Here is a 17529-nt window from a genome sequence, read left to right as displayed (position 1 = left end):
CAAACTAATGATTCTGGCCTTGTAACTTGCCTTTTTCTCATTTTATCTTTGCAAATTATGCTTTCTTGTCATTTTCTTCCTCTTGCATAGATTCACAATTTGGGAAATTTCACTGTAAAACATCATTATTTTGGATATTACAGAATCAGACCCTGGTGTCCCCTGTTTCTGTTGCTGCCAAGCAGGAATGCTCCATCACAGTCTACCCTCTTTCCTACCTTTTCATGCTCATGTCACAGGACACATTAGTGTCTCAGGGTTCTTGGAGCTTTCTAAAAAGCAGGACCTGGCATAAAACCTGCATCTAAACCATCCAAGTCATGCTCACAAGTAACAGTCCAAATGTTCAAATGTGGTTTCAAAGACCCTGGTAATGGAGGAAGAATAACAAGGGGTGTTAGGAAATATCACCCATCAATCCATCCCCATCTCCACACAAGATGAAATCTCAAGGAGAGGTATAATGCATTTATAATTCATGCATACAAATTTCATTGGCCAACTCACATGCTACCGTCCCTTATTTCAGCTGCTCCATCTGTGGCAGACATAGTAAGTCCCAGTGGAGGTAGCTCTTTGCCTTGCAGATGGTGAGACCAAGGTACAAAGCAGTGGCAGCCAGATCTGTCTTTTGTGGGAGTGCTGGGGCTCTCACCAAAGCGAACATGAAACCAAAAGTTAGCCTCAAGGTCAATACTGTGTGCATTCTTCCTGCTGGGCCTTCCCCAGAAGCCTAGGCTACTCTCCTACCATCCCTGAATGCACAGGCCATCTATTACTTTAGCTCTGTCAGCTTGGTTTCTCTGGACCATCTGCCTGTCTTGCCTCACAAATGTGATTATCTACTAATCTGAAAAGAGTCAGGAAAACATCCAACCCTCCCTTCTTGAGGGAATTTCTATTTTTCTTCATTTGACCCATGAACAGACACTTGTGAGGGCTGTACATATGAATGATATGAAAAGGCCAGTTCTTCGCAAGCACTTTCCTTGCCAGTTTTATTTATCAAGCAAAAGACTTAGAAATGTTTCTGTTCTTTGACTACTGGTCTGTTCCACTGGAGAGGCCAACCTGCTCCTCCTAATCTTAACTTCACTTCTAGTTTGCCCTTCCATTCTGATTCATCCAGACACATGACCCAGACCAGGTACAGTGGCTCATACCTGAAATCTCAGTACTTTGGGAGGCTGAGGCGGGTGGATCACCTGAGATCAGGAGTTCAAGACTAGCCTGGCCAACATGGCAAAACCCATCTCTACTAAAAATACAAAAATTAGCCAGCCTTGGTGGCGGATGCCTGCAATCCCAGTTATTTGGGAGGCTGAGGTGGGAGAATCACTTGAACCCACAAGGCAAGGATTCCAGTGAGCCAAGATTGCACCACTGCACTCCAGCCTGAGCAAGAAAGTGAGACTCTATCTCAAAAATAAATAAACAAACAAATAAAAAAACAACATAGACACATGGCCCAGCCTTAGCCAAGTTCTCCCATAGTGAGAGAGAAAGTAAAAAGGAGACAGAAATCCTATTTCAGGAAGGTCAGGGTCTTCCAAGCCCTGCCCTGTGATTAACCCTGTCCTGGGAAGCCTATGGCTGGCCCTTTGAAGCATCTCTCTCTCTTCCTTTGAAGACATGCCAAGAAGGGCTGTCAGTGCCTGATACCATTTTGTTGAAATGGGTCTGGTTAGGCAGTTGGGTGGGCAGACTGTCTTTCTCCAGCCACCTACTCATGACCAGCTATAAAGTAGGCAGAGCAAGCATAGCTGGGGGTACCTTGTCCACAAAGACTTCAGTCCACAAAGAGAAAAACTCAGACCTAACCCAAACTAAATGTGACATAACATAAAGTTTTAAGAACTGTGTAGTTAGAATTATGTTTATTTGTTCTGCTAACATGTTTGCAAAGGAATTTGCTGCCAAAGGGTTATTAATGCAATAAACAGTTACCACACACCTACTGGGCACTGGGCAACATTTAGACTGTTTCTCTCAACTAATAAAAGTGATCCTTCAAAATCACACACTTGATCACCCCTCATTTAAAATTATTTGGTGGCACCCATAGCAATCACTGTTTGCTAACATTGCCAGCCTCCTCAGCCACCCTTCTACCAGTTCTCTACGCAAACACCTTCTTTCCAGCTCTGCCTTTTTCTGTCATGACTGTTGTTGCCCTGGTTGTCACAGTATTCACATAGATTGCCCTTCTCCACTCATATTGTACCATACCAGGCTGACCTAGGTGGACCTTTTTGAGATGGAGTCTTGCTCTGTGGCCAGGCTGCAGTGCAGTGGCGCAGTCTCGGCTCATTGCAACCTCCACCTCCCAGGTTCAAGTGATTCTTCTGCCTCAGCCTCCTGGGTAGCTGGGACTACAGGCATGCACCACCACACCCAGCTAATTTTTCTGTTTTTAGGAGAAACAGGGTTTCACCATGTTGGCCAGGATGGTCTTGATCTCTTGACCTTGTGATCTGCCTGCCTCAGCCTCCCAAAGTGCTAGGATTACAGGCGTGAGCCACCATGCCCAGCCCTAGGTGGACCTTTCAGTACTTTTTTTAAACATGGCTTTTTCTAAAATCCCATCTCCCACATTGCTCTCTTTCCTGGGTAAGGTTTTTCTTCTTCTTTCAAGCTTCTTGCAGCCTGTCCCTTCCCTTGGGGCTGCCACACCACAGTGTAATTCTCCCTTCATCTTTCTTCTCCCTCCTTGATTGTCTGGGGACTGAGTACAGTGCCCTGTGCCTGCCCCAGGGCCTGATACAGAGAAGGCTCCTAAGATATGTTTGTCCTATATGTAGCTCCTGACTCCAGTGTAGAGGTGGGGGGCTACAAGCAAGGCATACATAGAGTGTGCTCTTATGTTTGTGGCAGAACAAAGAATACGTGTGCCGTGGCCATGACTACGAGAGGCTGGAGGCTTTCCAGCAGAGGATGCTCAGCGAGTTCCCGCAGGCTGTCGCTATGCAGCACCCCAACCATCCTGATGATGCCATCCTACAGTGCGATGCCCAGTGTATCTTTTGACACTGGGTGGGAGGAGGAGGACGGGGACCCTGGGAGGTGAGGTCCACACAGTAAGCTGCCCCTCTACCACATTGCCAATTATACAGGTTAGGTATCCCATAGTCCTAAATCTGAGTGTGCCCTCATTGCTTAGCACACACTTAGCAAGGCACGAATACCTCACAGAGGAAGCAGTGGTGCTCCTGTAGCCATGGGTAACCTAGTCATCAGTGGGGCTTCAGGAGGGCCTTTATCCCTCAGGCTAGCTGCCTCCAACAGCTTACTCCCCATCCTGCCCTATGAGGAGTCTGCCCAGGCAGCCAGGCGCAATCACTGTACAAGGTGACTTGGGGCCCTATCAGGGCTACAGGGATACCACCTGTGCTGTGCCCTGCTCCACTCCCATGTGTACTGTTATTGTCCCTTGTCATCGTCAAGTGGACTGAGGCAGGGTCCCGAGGATGTGAGGAGTGAGAAGAGATGGGGAGTTCCTTCGGTTTGGTGGCACTTGGAAGTCTGAATGCCAACACTGCCCTACCCCTCACCTTTCACACACAGCTTCCTTGGAGACCACATGACAGTTGCCATGACTATGTGAAAATACTTTCAAACAGTGTTTTATTTAAAAGTTGTTCTTCAGTAAATATACTTTACCTATGGGGAGGAAGCCCAGACGCATGCAGCCTTCTCTCACTCCTGTGAGGTGCATACCTACATTCCCCTCTTTCCCTTTGTTTCTTAAAGGGTCGCCAGAGAACACTTGGCTGTTGACATCTCACCTTGGCTGAGTGCTCATGAGACTCACTACGGGAGCAGGGATGGGGAGAGGGCAGATAGAGATTTACCTAACTGTGCTTGGGTCTGATCTGCCCCTAGAGATGCCACTGCCTCCACCACTGGGCTGTCAGTAAGGAGCAGGGGCTATGGTGCTCTTCTCCCATTTGAGGAGATAACAAGGGTCAGCCTCTCAGGTTCATCTCTGGCAAGTCTAGGTTTCACCTTCACTTCCTGCCCAGACTTGCAGATCTATGCAGTGACACCCATTCCAGATTATGTGGATGTTCTGCAGATGGATAGGGTTCCAGATCGTGTCAAGAGCTTCTATCGTGTCAACAATGTGAGGAAGTTCCGGTACGACAGGCCTTTTCACAAAGGCCCCAAGGACAAGGAGAATGAATTCAAGGTGAGCAAATGTAGGAAAACAGGGGCAGTGCACACAGCAAGTCCAAGGGCAAGCCCAACTTTCTTGGGAACTCACCACTGTTTTATCCCTCAGGTAGGCAGAGTGTGGCAAGACTTGCCTAATGCCTGCCTCTTCCCTCCCTACAGAGCCTGTGGATTGAACGTACCACGCTGACTCTGACCCACAGCTTGCCTGGCATCTCTCGGTGGTTTGAAGTGGAGAGGAGGGAACTGGTGAGACATGTCTCAGATGAAGCTGAGCTTCACAACTGCTCCCTCAGCTCCAGCTCTGGGGGCCTATCTCTAAGGACTGAAGAAAAAGAGAGCTTTGCCACTTGCCTGGCCTAGGCTCCCACAGGTCAACCTGTGCTAGGATCTTTGTGTACTTTCTCTCATCTAATCCATACAGCACCCCTGAGAAGCAGGTATTTTCAGCCTCCCACTTCACATATGAGAAAACTATTCTCTTAGATTCAAGAAACCACAGTGCTCTGATTTCAGAATTAATGTTCTTCATTATTTGATGTCCTTCCAAGCACCTGTAAATCAGAAAACAGAAGCGTCCAAGTGCCTATAAATCAGAAAAGACTATGGGAGTCTCAAGTTCACAGGAACAAGGAAGGGGAATCAATATCACAGATCTTAGACCCCAGCTCTCGGAAGTATGATGAGGGGTTATCATCATTTCTGGGATGACTCTGTGTGCTGTGTGCCCCTAGGTGGAGGTGAGCCCTCTGGAGAATGCCATCCAAGTGGTTGAGAATAAAAACCAGGAGCTACGCTCCCTGATCAGCCAGTATCAACACAAGCAGGTGCATGGCAACATCAACCTGCTAAGCATGTGCCTGAATGGTGTCATTGATGCAGCTGTCAATGGAGGCATTGCACGCTATCAGGAGGTAAGCTGTGGCCACAGACCAAACCCATGCAGGTAGCCTGGCTGGGAAGGAGGTTCACAGACTTCTCTTCTCAAGATTGTAATCTCCTTAGGTAGCCTTCCCTACATGCCCTCTCCTGGCTAAACTAACTTGGGATGGTCCTGGAATTAGGCCCTATACTCCCTATCACTCCCTATTTCTTTGGCATAGTTCTCTGGTAGGGCCTTTTCTTCATTTTTATTCTCTGAACTCTGAGATGGGTAACCTGTAATCCTGATTATGGGACAATGTTAAGTGCCCTTCAAGAGTGCAGCCCAGCCCTTCATAAGAAGTGAGTCGTAGGCTGGGCGCGGTGGCTCACGCCTGTAATCCCAGCACTTTGGGAGGCCAACGCGGGTGGATCACGAGGTCAAGAGATCGAGACCATCCTGGTCAACATGGTGAAACCCCGTCTCTACTAAAAATACAAAAAATTAGCTGGGCATGGTGGCACATGCCTGTAATCCCAGCTACTCAGGAGGCTGAGGCAGGAGAATTGCCTGAACCCAGGAGGCGGAGGTTGCGGTGAGCCGAGATCGTGCCATTGCACTCCAGCCTGGGTAACAAGGGCAAAACTCCATCTCAAAAAAAAAAAAAAAAAAAGAAGTGAATCGTAGGCTGGATAAGAGGCTAGCCCCTATTCCCAGTCCACCCATCAGTCCTGCCTGCCCTACCTAGACCATCCAGGCTCCATGAAGGACTGGGGCCAACATCCAGACTTAGATGGCTTGGCTACATTCAATCCTTCTCAGACAAAAAAACACACCTCTAATTGCCAGAAGTTCAAGCAGGTCAGACGAGTGTTTGTACTTACAAGGATACAGCCTGGCTGCTTTTTAGGTGGCATCAGTGGACTCAAGTCTCCTGGGCCCCACCTAAGTAGTAGTCCTGGGAAGAGTCTTCCTGACTTGGCCTTTTCTTTCACAGGCCTTCTTTGATAAAGATTACATCAACAAGCACCCAGGAGATGCTGAGAAGATCACCCAGCTCAAGGAGCTTATGCAGGAGCAGGTATGTGTTGGAGAGCTTACGGGCCAGCAGCCAGGTAAGAAAAGCCATGCACTATAAGATGACTTCACTTCTCAGGGGCTGTTCATGTTTCACAGAGTGGCCTTGTTTGTGACTTTGATAGGTTCATGTCCTTGGAGTTGGGCTAGCAGTTCATGAAAAGTTTGTGCACCCAGAAATGCGGCCTCTGCATAAGAAGCTAATTGATCAGTTCCAGATGATGCGGGCTAGTCTCTACCACGTAAGTTGATCCCTGTCCTGCCCCGCCCCTGCTGTAGTAGAACCAGGTGTCACTTCCTCCAGACGTACGCCACAAGCTGAAGGAAAATAGGAGAGAGGGAGCGTGGGCAGGGCCCGGGTCGGGAGAGAGGCTGTCCTCACCACAGAGAGATGGGGGACAAGGATGGATGCTATATCTAGCGGAAGGATGCTGAGAATCCTTCACTCACTTACTCTCAAAGGAGGAGCCAGATTCAAGACCAGAGAATAATTTTCAAGGCAGTATGCTAGTGAACAGGTTTTGATATGTGGAGGAAAAGAGCTAACGTATGTGGCCCACTTGCAGGGATCTTTTTGGAGATGTTTTTCATCCCAAGAACCTGAAGAGACAGGCATGGTCTGAGCCAGCCTTCTCTCCCCATCTCCCTCCTTCTCTCTCCCTGCCCTTCTTCATTCTTTTTTATTTTATTTTTATTTTTTCCACATCCAGTCTTAAAGCTGTACCTGAACCTTCTTCATTCTTTCTCCTCCCTCTGTTCTCTTTTCCCTCTTTTTACTTTTCCCCCAACCCCTTTTCCTCCCTCTTTTCCTCTTTCCCTCTCTTGCCAGCTTCCTCTATCATGTCTGGTGATCCAAGCTCACATCTCAGAGAGCCTAGGATGAGCAGTGCTTTCATGCTAGCTGTTCTTAAAGGGGTCAGGCAGGTCCTGGGGCTGAACCAGGCTCCTGAAAATCTCCCTAACTCTGGCCCAGCTCTTTAGCCTCCACAGTAGTGTTTGGCCCAAGGATTTATACACACAAACAGGACTTATATTCCAGGACCAGTTTTCCTTGGCAGGGTCTTAGAGAGAATGCTGATTGGCTGAGGATAGAGAACCGTATTCACATACTCAGACCTCATTTTCAACTGAGGGGCTGACTCCAAATATTTTCTAGAGATGCCTTTCTGCTAAACAGGCTGGCTCCCATATCTTAAGGGGTATGAGCCCAATTACCTGCTGCTACCTGGCATCCAAGCTAAGTTCTCTTCTCATCACCCAGGACCACTGGATAGAAGTGGCAGGGAGACAAGAAGTAGAGCTGTTCAATGCTGCCCAAGGTTGTCAGGAGCAAAAAGTCCCCCTCTAGGAATAACCATGGCCACAGGAGCCCTGAAGGAGGTTGAACTACTTAGACTCAGTGGGCCTGACCCATTTGGAGTGGACCGGCTTTGTTCTTGGATGCTGCAGGTTCTGGTCATGTCTGTCCCTCCAGGCTCCCAGTGCAGGTCTCAGCCTGTGTGGATAAGTGTGGATAGCACAGTGAAAAGAGAAAAAGAAACTTGTTGTAGTCTGAGAGGTAGCGGCACATTTTCCAGAGGAAATCCTGGAGATCCTGAAATTTCTCCCTTCTGTTACGATTCTCCCATGGCATTTCAAGATGAAACATGCAGAGAAGCTCTTTTAAATCTTTGCCTTAAAATTGGAGTGTCCATTTAGTTAAGAACTCGGGCAGTGTTGCTGAGTCTGGTGGGTATCCATTCCACTACCTCTCATTCCAGGATCTCCTGTCTGACTGATCTCTGCTATGTGCAAACTTCCCCATTACAGCAGATGACCCAGGCAGGCAAGAGCCTGGTCACTAGGGAAGTTCTCTGCCATGCGGGTTGCAGCAAAAAGCACAAAACACTTTCTGATAAACTTCAAATTGATTCCATGTGCACATATATCCTCTCTCCACCTACAGAAATAAATTTTAGCCCTCTGCATGCTTTAGAAAAAGCGAGTAGAAACGCTGGTGCTTCTTTGGGCCAAGCTCAGAAATATCCCCAGTGGACTTAGGGCCCTGGTTCACTACAGATTTTGAAGGACTTGAGGAAACCTGAACAGTTGTTTCCTCTAAGTTGCACACAGGGACATAAACCAACATGCTATTACCTAGCAGGGTTTGAGATCAGACATGTCTGCCAAGAAATCTACATACATAATATGAATTAATTATGTTAAAAGACAACTGTGCTATTTTTCAGTTACATACATCAGGACTTTGTGTCCTGTCTCCCCATAGACTGTGTCACAGACAACCCAGGTCACTAAGACCTGAGCCATTTAGCAGTCTAATAAAACCCAGCACCAATCCTTATATAATCAGTGCCCACTGACTGAAACTAACAATAAGCTCTTCCTCTCCTTCTTCCCAGTTCTTGTTCTACTTATTCCATAGTGAGAAAACCTGTTAATACACTCCTATGAGCTCAGACCAACTTCAGCCCATTCCAGATGTGCTTCTCTTGTTGTGGAGTCAACCTGGGACCTCACACATGGCCTTTGGTCTAGGTTCCAGTGCAGTTAGGAGGGTGTTTAGTCATGAAGGAAGCATTGCCCAGAGGAAGTCAGCAGTTCAGGTGCAGCCAACCTGAAACCTTGTTTCTTTTCTATTTTTGATCACCAGTCAGTTCTTCCCTCCCATCCCTTAGTTACTTATTTATTCTTTACTCTCTATGAAGGGGCATTCATTTCTCAACAGGAGTTTCCAGGTTTGGATAAGCTAAGTCCTGCATGTTCAGGCACTAGCACCCCACGGGGAAATGTCCTGGCATCCCATGGCCCCATGAGTCCAGAGAGCATCAAGATGACCCATCGGCACAGGTATGGCCTTAGGGCTGGGGGTGGGGGGTGGGAGTTCCCTCCAGAGAGGTAAATCTAAATTGTTAAGGGTCAGAGGAAAGAGTCCTTGTGTATACTCACATTCCCTCTTACCATGCACACAGCAAACACTTATGTGGCTCCTGCTGCAGGACCCACACCCTGCATTCAGTCACTGTCCTGTGTAAAAGAAGTATATACATGGTATTGTGGGAGTGTGGAGGAGGAGGCATTTGGGGTAAGTCTTGAAGGATAAATAGATGTTTGCTAAGGGTTGGGGGGTAATACGGCAAGATCCAGGCAAATTGACTGACACATGCAGAAGGCTCATGATATAAACAAGCCAGCCTGGTTAGAGCTCTAAGTAGAGCCAAGTGGCTGGAGTTAGGATTCCGGGGCATGGAAAGGGGCTGGGACTAGCTCTTGTTCATGCAGGCCTTTGGACTTGATCCCAAGGAGGATGAGGATCACCAGATCAGTTTTAAGGAAGAAACAGCATAGTGATGTGAACATCAAAGACTGGTTTGCCTGGGCTCAACTGAGAATACTGAAAGCCTCTAGGGCAGGAAGGCCAGGTTGGAAGAGGAGACCAGTGAGACAGACCCTCGCTTAGGCTTGTTTTCCAGTGTGAGTGGCAACTCGGCACAAAGTGGGCACTCAATAAATAAGAAACAAAGGAATGAGAGGCTTTCCTGGTATTGCTAGAGGAGAGCTGTTGACAAACCTTTGGCCACAGATGTGGAAGGAAGCCCACAGATAGTTCACAGCCAGCTATTAGGCTTCTTCCACACTGGGAAGAAGCCTCGGACCAAGGAGCAGATCCCATCATGGCGTGGGCAGGTGGTGGGCAGTGGCCCAGACTAATACCCCATAGAAAGGGGCACCTGAGATCTTTGACCTGATTTGGTGTATCTCTCTTGTATTCCTCCTAAGAAACTGCTAATGTCATCAAACTGAGTGGCCTTAAGCTAAGTGGCTGTAGGTAGAGGCTTGTCCAGTGTACTACACCATAGTCCCTCCCAGACCAAGAGCTCCTGAGTGGCAGGGTACAGCTCAGGACTCTTCCAGGCCTCAGATAGGTATGAGCATTGTCTATGGAACCCTGCAAATCGGTGGTAGCTGAGACTAGGGATGACTATGTCCACATTCCGCTCTACCGTCCTCCTGCCACCTGCCATCAGCCTGACTCCTCCCTGTTTCCCACTCTTGCTCACAGCCCCATGAACTTGATGGGCACAGGCCGGCATTCATCATCCTCTCTCTCCTCACATGCGTCTAGTGAAGCAGGAAACATGGTGATGCTGGGCGATGGCTCCATGGGCGATGCTCCCGAGGACCTGTACCACCACATGCAGGTACCAGAGCTGTCCAGGGAGAGTGGGCCAGGCAGGATACCATGCCTATAGGACTCACCTTGCTGTTGGAATGTTGGTCTGAGGGCTGGCAACCCTGCCTAATTCTCTAGCTCCTGAATTCAGAACACCCCTCACCAGAGCTAGAAAGCCACCTACCTTTCCTCCACACACCATCCAAAGTCTCAGTGTCCAGGCCTTATTTCCTGAGAAGAAAATCCAGCTTCAGTCCTGGTTGCTTTCAGATATCCCATGGGAAACATCCTCTGCCAGATTGCTCCCTTGCCTGGCATTCCTGTTGGCTTAGTCCTGCTTCCTCCATCGTCACTATAGTATGGCCAATCCAACAACCTTGTTCCATGTGGGTGGTGTGGGTGACCCCTAGTTCCCAGCCATTAGCCTAGCCTCCATCAGGGCTCAGGGTATAGCATAAGGCACTGGGGCAGAGCACCTCATGAAAAAGCAACTCTATGCCAGCCCTAAAGTCCTGGCCATTCAGACCTCTATCCTGCTGATTTTTCTCCCTTTGCAGCTTGCGTATCCCAACCCCAGGTACCAGGGCTCAATCACCAACGTCTCTGTTCTGTCCTCGTCCCAGGCAAGCCCTTCTTCCTCCAGCCTGAGTTCCACTCACTCAGCACCATCCCAGATGATTACCTCTGCCCCTTCCAGTGCCCGAGGTAAGGATGGCAGGTTGCTACTTGCAGAATGGAGAAGAGAGGTCTTCGTGAACCCCACTTGGCTTCCTCTCATCTGTGGCTGTGTCTCTGAGAGCAGCCCTGTGATTTAGAGAATACTCATTTGTGCTTTTACCACTAAGGACTCGAGAGTTCCTGCCTCCAGGCCTCTTCTCTGGCTGGCTTTAGACTCTGCTCTGAGCTGCTGTGCAGCCCCTAGGTAGACAGCCATTGCATTTCTACCTCAGTGAAAGGACACACAGCTTAGAAGAAAGCTCACTTCTTTCCCATTGAAATTTGTGCTAGAACAAAGATGAAAAAAGTCAAGGCAAAAGTGAATCTTTTGTCTTGAGGAATCAGGCATGATGACAAAGTATGAGAAGTAAATCTGGAGGCTAAAATTAACCCGGGAAAATGTTATTCTAAAACAGTAACAGCAACCAAAAATTTTTTCTTCAGTTGGGAAAGGCTTTCTCAGGAGAGATGGCTCTGTAAAAACCTATTTACTTTGCCAATTATTGCTTGATTTCTTGTTTAGTTGAATAAATATTGTTCTTTGAGAGCCAGCATCTTTTTCACATTCTAATCCTAGTTCCCAAGTGAAAGATGATTCTGTCCTTGTAGACAGAAACATTTGCAGTGGAATGGAAATTAGCTGGGGTAAATAAGATCTAGTGCTTTCCAGGGTTGACTATGCAAGATAGTGACAGTGGTCTGAGCTTGCCAGCCAGTCACTGACTCTTGCTTCCCAGGCTTCAGAGGGAGGGAGTCTCTTCGTTCTTCTCATTATTCTGAAAACAAAGAAAAATAGCACAAATGTATGACATAGGAAGTCGTTAAGGAAAGAATCTCTCCAAAGCACACAAACCCAGGAAGCCCACAGCAGGAGTGATGGCTTGTGGCACCGTGAAAAGTGTGGCTTGTGGCAGTGACCACTTGGGAAAAGCCTTGGCAGATTGTAGAGGGAAGTGATGTACGGTTGCAGCAAGCACAGTCAGACTTCCACCTGAAGTATTCAGACCAAGCCCTCATTTCCAGAGCAAGGGGATAAAGGCCATCTAGCCAGTTTATGGCCACTTTGGAGCACAGATCTTTACACTCACCAGCCCTCACTCTCATGCCCGTTCCACTGTCCATATTGCCTTCCTAACATGGACTCTGAGGTTCAGAAAAGGAGAGCCAGCCTTTGAAAGCAGACATTTCTAGTACTAAATAGGAAAAATGAACCTAAGGATTGGTGCATGCTGAAGATTTCATGAAGGCTACAGACATGGAGAAGGGGCAGTGATGTGTTATCAAGAAGGCACGCTGAAAAATGGCTTTGGGAATAAAAAGAAAAAAAACCCTGGGCTATGAGTGCTGCAGTAGAGGTCAGCATTTACGGTGTCTTAAGGTAAATAGTCCTGAACAGAGCTGCAGAAACAGATTTTGTAATCCCTTCTGGTTTTGTTCTTTTTCCTAACCTAAAGCGTCTCTAAGATATGCTCAGACATATCTAAGACTTTATCTGGTATTCTTGCTGAAGACAGATCTCTGAATCATGATGCTTGATAAACACAGAAGGCAACAAAGGATGGACATTTGAACTCAATTGCACTTTGACATTAGTCAGACACTTCCTCTAGGCTGTTACAGATACTCAGTGTCCTGAAGAGAACAAAGAAAAGGAATAAGCAGGCCCTGCTGTCGGGGACCTGACAGGCTGGCAGTTACCACCTTTTCCTTCTAGCTATTGACTTATTGTTCACTTAACCAAGCTTTTACTGAATGCTCAGTGAAGAATCTGCGTGGCTCTTGCCTAGGGGAGCTGGTGGTGCACTACTTTGGTGCTGAATAGAGAGAAAATATTTTTCTCCTTGTTTGGAAATAACTCCTCTTTACTTCAAATGGCTTGGTTGTCTGTTGCTACATAATAAACCACCCCCCAAAACTTCTTAAAACAACCTATTATCATCTCTTACCATTCTGTGGGTTTACAGGGCTCACTGAGCAACTCTCACTTGGAGTCAGATGTCACTGATGGGAGACATCTAAAGGCTCAGCTGGGCTGGATATTCGAGATGGCTCACATACATGGCTGGCAATTGATGCTGGTGGTTAGTTGGTGTAACTGGGCTGTCAACCTGAGCCCCTATATATGACCTTTCCATGTGACTTAGGCTTCTCACAACATGGCAGCTGATTTTCCCCAGAACAAGCATTCCAAGAGACTTAGGAAGAAGCCGCAAGGCTCCTTTTTATCCAGCCTTGGAAGTCCCCACGTTTCTATTGGCTCATCAAGTCACTAATGTCAACCCAGATACCAGAGAGGGGAATGAGATTCCACCTCATGTTGTAAGGAATGGCATGTGTGTTTTGGGAGGGAAGGCATTGGTGGTCTTAAGTTGTCACTATGGCCAAACTCCAGAATATCACACAGAGGAAGGCTGAGACAGGCCCCTTCCCTTTTGGGGGTAAACATTAAGTGCAAAAGTAAACAAAATGGTTAAATAGAACTGGGCCCAAAGAGAATAGTGACAAGATCAGAGGTAGTGTGAAAGAAAGGAAGTTCCTTCTAGACCACAACTTCCATACAAACCATGTGCAGGCTCATCTGGAGAAAGTTGCAGGTCTGTCAAGCAAGGTGTTAGGCCCTGGAAGGGCCTGCACATAGAAGGCTCTCTGTAACGTGGCATCAGAGAGGAAGACTGATATTTTCAAATGCATGTGGTAGACGTTGTAGTAGAACGACTCTGGGCAAAGAAGGGAGGTAACAGTCTACTCAGTTTGAGGTTTGTTTTTGGTATTACCAGGGAGGGGAAAGCTTTCATAAAGAAGGTGATCTTGAGGGAAGTTGCACTGGGTTTACTTCCCCCACTCCCAAGGGTGGTCATGAGACCAGTGGCCTTCCTTCCCATACCCATGGATACTGCTGTGATTCTTGTTGCTTTGGAAACCTCTGAGAGGAATGGCCTGCAAGGTACAGTCTAAACTCTTGTAAGTTGACAGCTCCCCCTGCTGATCAAAAGGCTGATTGGAGCTAGGAAACAGATTTTGAATAATCCTTGAATAATTAATTCAGTGACACTGGGGTTTACTAGACTACAACTCACATAATTCAGAAGTCCCATGAACACAGAAACCCTTGTGGTGTTCAAATGCTTTCATGAAAAGTAACCATCACCTTCTCCTAACCATGGGATTGGCTGCCCGGGGCAGGGGGTAGGGGGAGGAAAGTGAAGTTGTAGAGTTAAAACATTTAGTAGTGGCTCAGAGCACCCCTTTGTGGCCACCATAGCCCAGAGAGGACATCATAACATGAATCTGAATCTTCAGCAAAGCCCCTGAGCCCTGGTTATGGCCTTCAGGCTGCTGTCTCTCCATTCTAACTCCCTAACACCAATCAGGATATTGAATATGCAGATGTGGGGTTTTCTTTATGAGCCAGGCTATGAGCTCCATGAGGTGAGAGACCATGCAAGACAGTATACCAGGTTCCGATCACATGCTTGGTGTGGAATGGGCATTAGATATGGGTTTGATGTTACTGAGTTGGTGTAAAAGTGCTGTGTGTTTTTCTGTGCATACTGAACAGAGAGTAGTCCTGTCTAGAGCTGTGGCCTGCAGGACTCAGGAAGCATTCTGAGTATCTTGCTGGGAAAGCACTGTATCAATCAGTGAGAATAGGTGCTTTTTTCATTTCTATTTACATAGCCCATCTTCTTGAGATTGCCTAAGAATACAAGCTTTAAAAGAGAACATAGAAACCAGTAAAATTACAAAATAGCAATTCAAGTTGAGTTTAAAAAAATCATATTTTAGTCATTCCCTTACTAGTGAAATGACATTTTTAAAGATTACGTCTAAAGCCAGCTATGAGGTTCTACAAACAGGATCACTCAGACCAACTGTGGAAAAAGTTACATTACTGGTGTTTATTATGCTGCCTTCTTCAAAGTATTTTAGCCTTATCTTCTTGGACTGAAATGAATCCAAGAGGAATTCCTCAAGGACTCCTGTGGCAAGCTGGCCGAAGAAGACCTTTTTTAAGCTGTGTCCTGACAGTGCTGGCACTACACACTCAAAGGAAAGCCCCAGAGACCCTGAGTTCCAGGGACACAGAGCCTCCAGGAGCTGCAGATTCACCCCAGCTGCAGATTCAGCTGGAGCCCATGGGTTGGGCTAAACTACCCAGCTTCACTCAGAGGACACCCCAGAGAGTGATTTCAACCGTAAGAGCCAGCCAGAGGCTTGAGGTTCAGGTGATCCTCCTGTGAGGGGTCTGATTCCCCCCGTGGTTTCTCGTGGATATGCTGGTATCTGGCACAGTGAGCACATGTGGAGGGCCTTCCAAATTACCCATTCCCCCAGGAAAGCCAGCAAGTTATTCTTCCTGCTTCTGTGGAAGATCTTCTCAAGGGCCACGGTTGACAAGTTCCTGGACCTATAGCTATGGCCTGAATCCATGGGCACTGAGTCACACCACAGGTGGCATGGTGTGGCCTCCGTAACAGTCCCTCAGGCTAGGGGAAATCACTGCAGAGGCCTCACAGGAGAAGAACATGAATCAAGTCAACTAAAGAGCCTGAGTTAAAGCTCCATGATTTCCACATTGTTCCATGAACCCTGAATTCACAGAAGGGCAAGTCTCACAGAGAAACCCTGGAGAGCAAACTGTGTGCAGAGACCTGGTCCCCAGCCAGCCTGGCTCTAGAGCTGTAGTAGGACTGGCAGGAAGGCAGAAGCCAGGTGCTGGGGGGCCTATAATCTGGGAGGGAGAAGCCTCTGAGAAAGGGTGGTAGGGCCAGGTGAGAACAGGGCCAGTGGTGTCAGGAGAAGGTAAGTGCATAAGAACACAGTATGTCAAGTAATAAATGTGTGGCTACATTATCAGAGTGTCTCTGTCTCTGTGAGTGTCTCCATTGCAAGCTGGCCTATTCCCATGCCCGGATCCCAGGAGAGCCCAGCGTACAGGCCACACCCATTCCCTAAGCGTGCTGGATGCAGGGTGCCCCTAGCCACCCTGCTCCAGTTCTTAACTCTCCTCATCCTCTGCTTTTGAGCATGGTGGGGGCTCTATCAGCGGATCTGCATCTCCCCAGCCTACAGTGTGTCAGCCTTGGCTGGGACATGAGGTGCAGCCACTGCCACCATCTAACCACCAGGCTTTGCTTCATTCCTCCTGTGCCTGCTGAGCTCATCCTCACCCCAACTGCAAGGGACACCTACCCTGGTTCCCCAGTCCTGAGGATGCTTGACTGCCAGACCCTTCATTTGTGGCTTGTCATCTGTGCTTGATTGTTCTCACTTGGTTACAGGCTCTCCCTCTCTGCCAGATAAGTACCGCCATGCCCGTGAAATGATGTTGTTGCTGCCCACATACCGGGACCGCCCAAGCAGTGCCATGTATCCAGCAGCCATCCTGGAAAATGGACAGGTAATAGACCCACCACCCTGACTGCCCTCTGCTGCAAGCTAGTTAGCCTGTGCTTCCCTCCTTGCATTTGCTGGGGCTTCTGCATTGTCCTGCATGACTCTCATTCTGCTATAAGATCCTTCAAAAGGCCGCTGGGCTCCTGGATGTGGAGTGCAGTGAACCTGAGAACCTGCAATCCAGACAGAGTGTAGGTCTGAGCAGAAAGGTGGCAGGGTTGGAACCAGCATTGCTCATATAGCTCTCTGTCCTTCTGGCCAGATTCCTGGACTCCTCATCCCTAAACGGCCTAGCAGAGGTAATTGGTTCTTTGCAGCCTGTCCTGAGAAGGCAATGGTGGACGCATTGGTCTGGAAGATGTTCTTCCTTTCTTTTTTGTGAGGCAACCTGACTAGAACAAACTCTGCCTCTTTTTTTCATCCATTCAATTGAAGTCTCTCATTACCTCCTGGGGTTGCTCTACATGCCATTTGCACAGCTCTCCAAATGCTCTGCCTGGGGACCTTGATCAGGAAGCTGCAGGGATTAACTCCCTCCCCTGGGCAGTCTGCCTCTGCCCTTCTATCAGGGTCCATAAAATTCACCTCCCAGTGACCATTACCTAGCCTCAGAATGCCAGGAGTTTCTTAGTGGTACCTCCCCGTGCCTGATCACATTTGCCAGGTAGAGGGAAGAGGTCTGCTTGGCAGCTGCCCATCAAAACAGCAATTTCTGTCTGTGACTCTAGGCTTGATGCTGTCCTTTCCTCTATCTTTGGTGCTAACATGGGCCTATGCAAGGCCTCTCCAGGAGGCTAAACCTGTCAGTGCTCATGGGGAAGTGGGAATCTCCCCGGCCAGACAAAAGGATGCAAACAGATGCTCCTAGGTAGCTATGTTTTGTTTCTTGGGCCCTACATAAGACAGCCTGGGTCCCAGCCAGATACTGGAGGATGGTACCACAAATATTGTGTATAGAAGCATTGAGAACCAGACACCCTGGGCAGACTTACCTAGGGCTGGCCTGGAGTTCTCAGCGTATCTCAAATGTGAGCTGTACCATTGCTTTGTTTTCCCTGTCTGATCTTGGAGTGTCCTATCTCTTGTGGCCCACAACACTGCCTCCAAAGATAAAACTGGTTGTTTTCACTCT

The 17529-nt window shown here is 48.0% G+C and overlaps 1 protein-coding gene across 8 annotated transcripts in view; it reads left to right on the top strand.

The window, feature by feature from the left end:
* The window catches only part of DOCK3 (dedicator of cytokinesis 3), a 656527-nt gene that overhangs the window by 630582 nt on the left and 8416 nt on the right, over window positions 1–17529 (top strand). For 6 of the 8 annotated variants that reach the window (XM_074403778.1, XM_074403777.1, XM_039477568.2 and 3 more), the window contains 10 exons: window positions 2875–3016; window positions 4023–4189; window positions 4336–4422; window positions 4908–5087; window positions 6033–6116; window positions 6238–6354; window positions 8838–8959; window positions 10173–10311; window positions 10841–10988; window positions 16283–16401. In XM_074403778.1, coding sequence (XP_074259879.1) covers window positions 2875–3016; window positions 4023–4189; window positions 4336–4422; window positions 4908–5087; window positions 6033–6116; window positions 6238–6354; window positions 8838–8959; window positions 10173–10311; window positions 10841–10988; window positions 16283–16401 — 1305 coding nt within the window. The remainder of the gene's footprint in view (window positions 1–2874; window positions 3017–4022; window positions 4190–4335; window positions 4423–4907; window positions 5088–6032; window positions 6117–6237; window positions 6355–8837; window positions 8960–10172; window positions 10312–10840; window positions 10989–16282; window positions 16402–17529) is intronic. The other 2 variants (XM_074403779.1, XM_074403776.1) reach the window with 2 other exon arrangements.

The sequence above is a fragment of the Saimiri boliviensis genome, chromosome 8, assembly GCF_048565385.1.
Source record: "Saimiri boliviensis isolate mSaiBol1 chromosome 8, mSaiBol1.pri, whole genome shotgun sequence".
NCBI classification, from domain to species: Eukaryota; Metazoa; Chordata; class Mammalia; order Primates; family Cebidae; genus Saimiri; species Saimiri boliviensis.
This window is presented reverse-complemented; position numbering and strand designations above follow the sequence as displayed.